Source organism: Bidens hawaiensis, unplaced genomic scaffold, assembly GCF_021521415.1.
Source record: "Bidens hawaiensis isolate Kalapana, Puna unplaced genomic scaffold, B.hawaiensis_p1.1 tig00011343_1, whole genome shotgun sequence".
NCBI lineage: Eukaryota > Viridiplantae > Streptophyta > Magnoliopsida > Asterales > Asteraceae > Bidens > Bidens hawaiensis.
The window spans coordinates 286,402-295,580 of record NW_027491883.1 but is presented as its reverse complement, the minus strand read 5'-3'; the positions used below and the strand labels follow the sequence as shown (position 1 = coordinate 295,580).

General features: G+C 34.5%; 1 protein-coding gene across 1 annotated transcript; it reads left to right on the top strand.

Moving 5' to 3' along the window:
• The first annotated feature begins 4,329 nt into the window (after positions 1 to 4,329).
• On the top strand, positions 4,330 to 6,406 carry LOC143537743 (uncharacterized). The gene has a single exon (XM_077031442.1). The coding sequence runs from the start codon at positions 4,467 to 4,469 to the stop codon at positions 6,360 to 6,362; it is 1,896 nt and encodes a 631-aa protein (XP_076887557.1). The 5' UTR covers positions 4,330 to 4,466; the 3' UTR covers positions 6,363 to 6,406.
• Positions 6,407 to 9,179: the final 2,773 nt, after the last annotated feature.

Below are 9,179 nucleotides of genomic sequence, written 5' to 3'. Positions count from 1 at the left end.
TTGTAAATATCACGCTTCCGCCTTTATTGTGACTAGTTAAATGGTTAACTAAGTATATATTATCCATAGAAACCCAACAATGTCATCTCAAGTTAAGGTTTGCAGTCGCAATTTAGGAGCCATTGTTGTGTTGTGTGAGACAATGAGCTGTTGTTGGTCATCAAATGGTTGTTTAGAACTGATTTGGGAACCATTAATACGGGCTATAAACATATATGTAAAGGCACTCTATAATCGTATAAGCACACCGTTGCAACGCATGGGTAAAAATCTTGTTTATAAATCAAAATGTTATATGCATGTTGGTGGTTCCAAATTGATCAATTCCAAGGCCGATGTTCACCGATTCAGGTCAAGTTGACAAATTTCAAGGTTGAGCTGACCGATTCAACGTGACGTTGACTGAACCTGACTATTACTCACCGAGTTACATAAAAGCACTTTGGAACCCTGAGTCCGAGAACTCGCGAAGTGATACAACATTTAACCATTAACAAATATAATGAATATATTGAACATTTCATTTGGCTCCAAATCGTTTAATTATCACCATATCTTATAAGTTTATTTGCATTCATAAATTTTGTTCATCTTGCCATTCTCAATTTGATGAGAAGGTAAAATGGTTATGATATGAAATAAAAAATCATGAATTCAAACTCTTTAGAGTACATAAAATTAATAGTTTAAAAAAGAAAAAAATGTTCATATTTATTCATCAACAGAAATTTTGTTCTTTCAAACACCAATTCCTACAAACACAATCATGAATACGGGTAAACAATTCAAACCTTAATCATCATTTTTTTTTTAACGGTAATTTCTTTTAATTTATGTTTGTGAGACTTGAACCTAATACTTAGGCTATATGTAGTGGAGGAGCTATAAATTGGACGAATTACGACATGTGGCGCCCAGTCAGCAAAGGGTAGGAATTTTTATTTTTTTTTGTGTAATGGTGTTGTAGTCCCCTCCAGTGCCACGTCACCATTTTTTTATTATTTTCTTTTAATAATTAAACTAAACAAATAAAAACTCATTAAATTAAATAATTAAATAAAAATACATTAAAATTAAAAAAGACACATTAAAAAATACATAACAAAAAAATAATAATATCCATAATATTTGTGCATTTTTTGAAGTCGTCGTTGTTGCAATAATGTGGCTTCTTCATGTAACATGTCCCTTACAAGTGATTCGTAGTCTTCTTTCATTTTTTTAGTTGAAGCGTCTTGGCCACCATTCCCTGATATTCGGTGGTTGCTTTCATTTCGCTTCCCATACCCACGGCATGTGTTTCGAAACGATCGAACACCTCGTTTAGATGTTCGGTTTCTTCACTGGCCGCGGGGTTGAATCGTGACGATGACGAACCCTCCCCTTTTTTTAGGTGTGCTCGAATTTGTTGAGGACGATGTCCTCGACTTTTTTGAACGTCGGGATGATGAGCCGGCTCGTCGAGCGACCGGAACACTAGGTGCCCCGTTCCATTTCGCGCATAGCCTTAGTTTTTCCCAACATTTTAGTTGCTTGAACGGTTTCCCGAGCCGCCCTTCGGGATACCCTTGGGATGGAAAGTCGCTTAACGCTTGGGATTGAATGTCAGCGTCACTTTGCCCGCTACGCCAACCAGACTCGCGCAAGCGGTTGCATATCCCGGCAACTTTTGGCAATCCGAATTAAGGTTCTTACAATGGGCTTGAACCGCTTCTTTGCCCCGTTAGTCTTCGGGTTTACCCGTTATTGCGACCCAAGCTTCAAAAACTTTTCTCCAAAATATCCCGCTGGCTTGAAAGTTAGCTGCAAATTAAAATTATTTGTCACAATTATTATACATTTTTAACAAACAATGAAAAAAGTTATATAAATAGTTAATATTAAAAAACTTACCAACGTCGGGATCCTCCAAAACAACGATCCAAACCCTTGCGAGAGCTACTTCCTCATCCTCGGCCCATTGCTCTATGGATCACGTTGCGCCATCGGTTCACCCGGTTGTTTTTTTTTTGTGTGTTTACGACCCAACTTTTGGCTAGAACTGGAGGCATGTTCCGTCTGGGTCTCCGGCACCGTCTCCGGGTCCGGTTGGGTAGACCCGAACGCCGGCATGAGGTTTTGGGGCATGAGGTAGTTGGCATACATGTTTAGGGTAAGGTCGGCTAAACCAAATGGGAAATTTTGGTTCGGTTGGTTTGGGTGTTCGGGTTCCATTGCATATTTACGTTCGGTTGGTTTTGCGAACCATGGAGTTGACCGAAAGGAGGGATGAGTGTTTCGGTTGGTTCGGGTTGTTTCTAGGATTCATTTTGGTTGTATTTTTGTAGAATTTGGTTGCGTGTAATGTATGAAATGGATATGGGTTTGGAGAAGAAGGGTGTATGTATATATATATTGTTTAAATTAAATATGTTTTTTTAATTTGGCCGTTTACCAACGGTCACATTAATATTTTATTATTAATGTGACAATATGTTCCTCCCCCCCCCCCCCCCTATCGCCCCACATTTCGCCCGGGGGGGGTGTTCTCGCCCATTTCGCCGCCTTCTCGCCCCAATCCATCGCCCACCACGGGCAGTCTTAGGTTTTGCCTTTCTCTTCCAAACTTAGGTGCTTAAAGGTGTTGCCTTTATCAGTGGACCACTAACCCGTTGGTAATTCGAACCGTAATCATATATCTTGAATCATGCTCGAAACTGATTTTATAAGATTTATCAACTTTATTCTCGTTTCTACCATTAACCCAGAAATATAATTAACTCTTGTTCGTAAGATTTGCCGCCTAGCGCATGCGACGCTAAGATTACGACGAGGATTCACAGTCATATGAGGATATTCTTGGAGAATATTATTTAATGAATTATTAAAAATGTTATAGATCGAGTAATATTCTGATGTCAAGGTCGGACATTTTTTTCTTATTACGTTTTTTTTGTTTATGCTCATGTTGTCTTGTGCATGTGCTTATCCTTAAAACCGTTTCTTGAAACTGGATATATAGTTACTGATTGGCTCTTTACTTTTGCTTAATTATGTTTTAAACCCGAAATGTTTTGAGGTGTTTAAATATGCACTTACATGGTCACTTACAAAGATAACTCTGTTACAAATTTAGCAACTCTCTAATTAGATTGCATGATATATATGTGATGTGATGTGCAAAAACATAAGAATTATTAGGCGTGTGCAACTTAACTGTCATAATCGTGAACTAAACCATAACTAACATAACTGAACCAATTTTTACAGATAATCGATCAAACCGGTTGGTCGGTTCAATAAATTTTAAACGACCAAAAAATACGGGTCGGTTTTGGTTAGAGATAATTTCAAACTCGTCATAACCAAACTAGCACATTTATTTAACCAACGACATGTTTGGGATTAACTCCACCAAACATATTGTCGGGTTATACAATTTTGATGTTTTGGTTCAATGTTTTTATCGAATTAACTTGAATTTCATTGTTGGATTATATAATGTCGTATTTTAGAATATTCGCTATTAATATTATGGATTATATATTTTGTTGGATTATGTCATGTCTTTTTTTTTCTTGTAATATTTGGTACCAAACTTTTAGAACCAATTACATCGTTTTAGTTACGGTTAACTGTCCCATAACCGACTTGCTATAACCTTTAAAACGATTAATCGAAAGTGCCATAACGGATTGGTTATGGTTATAATATGGTTATCCATCGACCGACATATTAATTATAGTTATAGGTTTGGCCCAAAATCGTCCAAAACCAATCCATGCACATCCCTATAGTACACACTGATATATGTTAGTTAGAGAGATCGTTTAGCAAGCTGCAATGGTATATGTCGCCAAAATGTATTGGTTTAATTAAGTGTATATACCAGCTAGTTATTTAAAGTTTAAATAAGCTAGTGAGTTAGTAGAAAACATAATATCATGACTTCAACACATTATGAGTGACGACTTTACTTTAAACATTTTAATTGTTTCTTATTAGGTAATACTTTTAAAACAATCTAATACATTATGAACTTTAAGTTATTTGAATTGTTTCTTATTAGGTAATACTAACTAACTAACATGCTATATTATATATAGACAACACACACTCATTTTAAATTACTTTATGGACCTCGAGACAACCTTGTTTTTACTTTCGCATACATTATATAAGATCTCTTGTGTTTCGATGAATGTCAATGAAAGTTTCTAAAGCAATTAAATACCTTAATCGCTTTTCTGTTTTTTTCAATCACAATTTAACCCTTAATATTGTGAATGTTTGTAAACTTATTAAGATTCTAGCGTGAGAGGGTGGGGTGTGAATATGTTGTATAGTTCCAAGAGTTCAAAAGAATTAGACCATAGTAAGAGGTCTTAAGAGTAGAAAATCACTCTTTCGGTTTCTATATAATAGCTGCCAAAACAAACACTTAGTTTCATGCACTCTAACTAAGAAGAAAAAGTGAAGAGCTAGCCATGAGCTTCGAAAATTATGACCCTTGTTTCCCAGACCAGCCTGTAGTTGATCAATACCTCCCGGTCTGGGCTAACCTTCCCTCGTTTCGGTCCAAGCCTGCTTTCATATGGGTTGAAGACAGTTTGTCTTCGGGCTCGCTAAAATGCTCAAGCCTCACCTATGAGAGGCTAAACAACTCGGTTCAATCGATTTCAACCCAACTTCTAGTATCATTTCAGAGGGGTGATACCCTCGTAATATTATGCTCCCCTGGTCTAGAGCTTGTTGAGATCCTATTTGGATGCCAACGAGCTGGACTTATGGGAGTCCCCATCATCCCTCCGAACCCAAGTTTTTCAAACAATGATCACCATCATCTCGTTCGTGTTTTGTCTCAAACAAGACCAAAAGTCGCCATTGCAGCTCGGGGATACGTAGAAAAGGTCCAACAATATATCAAACTTTCTTGTCCTGAAAACCCCCTCTCTAATATATTGTCCAATATCACGTGGACGCCTATGGAAAATCTTATTGATCAGATGAATGTAAGCTCAAACAAAAGCTTACATTCATCGTATCAAGGTTGCAAGCCAGACGAGGTGTACTTGGTCCAGTACACCTCTGGGGCAACCGGGATCCCAAAACCTGTCTTGGTGACGGCAGGAGCTGCCGCTCACAACGTTAGACTTGCTAGAAAATCCTATGATCTTCACCCAAACAGCATCATCACATCGTGGCTACCCCAATACCATGATTGTGGGCTTATGTTTCTTTTATTAACAATTGTTTCAGGTGCGACTTGTGTGTTAACCTCCCCAACCGCTTTCATCAACCAGCCTAGGCTTTGGCTCGAGTTGATAACCAAATTCAAGGCAACGTGCACTCCGGTACCCTCTTTCACGTTGCCGTTGGTCATTAAACGAGGTCAAGTTTTTGACAAAAGCCGTGTTTTCATAAACCTAACCACCATGAAAAACCTGATAATCATCAACGAACCAATATACCATGAAGCCATTAAACAGTTTGTTGATGTGTTTACTCCATTTGGTTTGAATCCGTCGTCGATTTCACCCTCGTATGGACTAGCCGAGAGTTGTACTTTTGTCTCCACAGCATGGAGATCAAAAGTACAAGGCAGTGATTTCCCTATCCACAACAAGCTATTACCAAGTGCACGACTCAATTACGACGATACACACGATGAAGAAGACCAGATTAACATTTTAATCGTCAACGAAGAAACGAATGAGCTTGTCCAAGACGGGATTGAGGGTGAGATATGGATTGCTTCTTCTCCAAGCAACGCCTCCGGTTATTTAAGCCACCCTTCTTTAACCCAAGAAATCTTTCATAGCAGATTAAGAGGAAGATTCAGCCACGAACGCTTCATTCGAACCGGTGATAGAGGGATTATCAAAGGCGCCGAAAGATTCCTCTTTGTAACAGGTCGATGCTCAGACATTATAAAACACGAAAATGGGGATGTAACACATGCTCATTATCTAGAAACTGCAGCATATGAATCATGTACAAGGTTTCTACGTGGAGGATGTATTGCTGCATTTCAGCTTAATGGGACTACGACAGTCATTGTTGCAGAGATGCAAAAGAAAGACGAGAACGACGAAATCATGTCAAGGAGGATATGCGAAGGAATACGAGAATTTGTGATCAAAGAAAATGATATTCATGTAGAAGTGATTGCCGTAGTGAAGGCTGGAAGTATACCGAAAACGACATCCGGAAAGGTACAACGATGGCTTGCTAAAGATAGATTCTTGAGGGGTACTATGAGTGTGCTGAAAGAGATGAAGTTTGATAAAGAAGAAGACAACAGCTTCAAGAAATCTCTTGGGAACAATATGATTGTGAATCAAAGTGAAACTAGAAAGACTATATTATACAGTAGTTTATGAATATGTGAAAGCATGATAATCTGGCCAATGAATTATGTTGATGCATCAATAAAATTACAACTTAATTTCACATGTAAATGTGACACTGTCAAAGATTATTGCATAGAAATTGCTGTTGAAGAAAACAAATTTGAACAAGTACTATTGAATCTTTAAAACAATCACCATGTGTGATAACTGGACTCAAGGAATAATTTGAAGATCGATATATATATACAAACTTGCAACCTTATATACATGTCACACAATCTTTACGTAAATCACTACAAGCCTTTGAAGAAAAACGTTTTTCAGTATACCAAGTATACTCATATAAAAACTAGATTTATTATATAATTATCTAATAACTAAACAAATATATAAATATATAAAAGTTAACTACTACTTTAAAACACTTTAACACTATATCTAAAAGCTAACATTTGTGTCTTCTTCCTTTTTGTTTCGACTATTCAGAAATATCCACCGTCTCTATCTTAACCAATTATTTGCCTTGATTGATGATTAAGATTAAGATTAAGATTAAGATTAATTTCATACACTTCCCATTTTTAATTTAATATATTTTTTCGGTTACGTGTGTGTATATAAATACTAGTTTTTATATCTCGTATTACGGGGGTTGTTTAAATTTTTCGTATCTAATATTGTGAATGTAATTTTTTTATTCTAGTTTATTTGTAAGAAGCTAATAATACGTTTGAACCTATTTTGATTAATTATGTTGGGTTTGTTCAATTTTTAATTAAACGTTCAATGAATTATCTGCATAATTTTTATATTTATTCATCTATGTTCATTTGTTATAATTTAGATATTATTTTGTGAAACTTTTCATTTAAGTTAAACTTAAAAGAAAAAAGAATATTGTAACTAAATCCATATTGAGAAATTAAATTAGAGTTTGATTACGGGTTTGTTTTACATTTTACTTTTCTTATATTGATATATTTTTATTGTATTTAGATTATATTTATTGTAAAGAAATTAATAATATAATTAGGGTTTGATTATTATAGGGTTTCACGGATAAATTAGATGATATAACAAGTTTAAAAGCTATTTGGGTTTGATGAGATCCATGACCCGCTTACTTTTTATTATAAAATTGTTTCATAATTATAAATAATATCTTTTTTTAAAAAAAAAAATAGATGTTAATTTTTTTTATTATATCCCCATTTTATAGGATTTTTATATAAAATATTTGATGAGATTAATTTTTAATATAATGAGATGTTATAACATGTTTAATGGCTATCTGGGTTTGGTGAGACTCATGCCCGTGAGTTCGGGTTAAATGCATGAGAAACCACCATTTACAAATAAAGTAATCTAGTGACTTGAAAAAAATAGAAAGGTTTCGTTTATATATATTTAAGATATAAATCAAACTCATTTATAGAAGTCGATTTCTATTTTAACAATTTCTATTTCGTTTATATATACTTTGAAAGTAACAATTTCTTGGTGTCAACGAGTAGTTTGTAAAACTTGTCGGGACGACTATTTTGTGCTAAGAAAACTACAGGGACAAGAATTTTGAAGCACTAAATTTATCGGGACGACTAATTCAGATATAAAAAATAGTTTGGACGGGCTTTTACGAATTTTTTGGTACTTTTCTTATATTATATTTTACTAATAATTAGTTTTCTTTTATAACTTTTAAAATATAAAACTTAATTAAAATCCAATACATCAATGAGACGAACTTCTTTTTATCTATTTGTCCACATAAATTTTATTCAAATTCGAGCAGATAGAAAAAACTGTGATATATATATGACCCGCTCACTTTTGAATATATATGTCGGCGCGTTAATAAAAACGTGTCTCAACAATGTATTTAGATTTTAGTAAAACTTTTTATTTTAAAATTTATAAAAGAAAACTAATTATAGGTAAAACTAAATATAATAATATAATATTGAAAAAAAGTACCAAAAATTTAATAAAACACCCATCCAAACTATTTTTTACCTAAAGTAGTTGTCCCGACAAGTTTAGTGCTTCAAAATACTCGTCCCTAAAATTTATTTGCCTAAAATAGGCGGCACGACCCGTTTTGTAAACTATTCATTGACACCAAGAATCTAGTCGTCACGACTAGTTTAAAATACTTATTTCTGAATTTTTTTTGTAAATGATACCTAAAACTAGAAAGTTGTTTAGGAAAATACTCCCTACGTCTCATTAAAAGTGTCTATATTTCATTTTTTATTTGTTCAATTACAAATGTCCACTTTCAAAATGTATTAGTCAATTTTCAAGTTTATTCTTAAACACACACAACTAACATTAATAAACAATATTGATAGAACCAATTTTCAAGGGTATCATTGTCATTTGGTAAACAAAGAAAACAATAATTTAATTTAACTTAACTTTATGGTTTTCAAACTAAAACACTTCAACCTGGACGGATGGAGTACTATTTAAAGAATGTTCCATTTTAAGGGAAAAATTTTCAAATACTCATTTTTGACAGTCACTTTAATCATACTTAAAAAAAATACCCAGAATAACTATTTTTTGTCAGTACCGGTACCGACGGAATTTCAACACTGTCCGACATAATTCATCAACCTTTAAAATCGTGTCACGTGTCAACGAGTTAATAGATCCGACGAAATTCATGAACGAACCATTGGATCCAATGAAATTTTAATGGATCAGACAGAATTGTCCATCTTTCACCTTTCAAACCCTAAACTTCCATAACCAAACTCCATCTCCATCTCCATTTTTCTTATGTCTCCACAAAATCAAGCAAATCCATTGTGTAAATCAGTTAGTTTTTTAGAAGAACACAAT

Bases quoted from the DNA above. Each gene is read 5' to 3' on its own strand.
- LOC143537743 (XM_077031442.1), top strand. From the start codon at position 4,467: ATGAGCTTCGAAAATTATGACCCTTGTTTCCCAGACCAGCCTGTAGTT.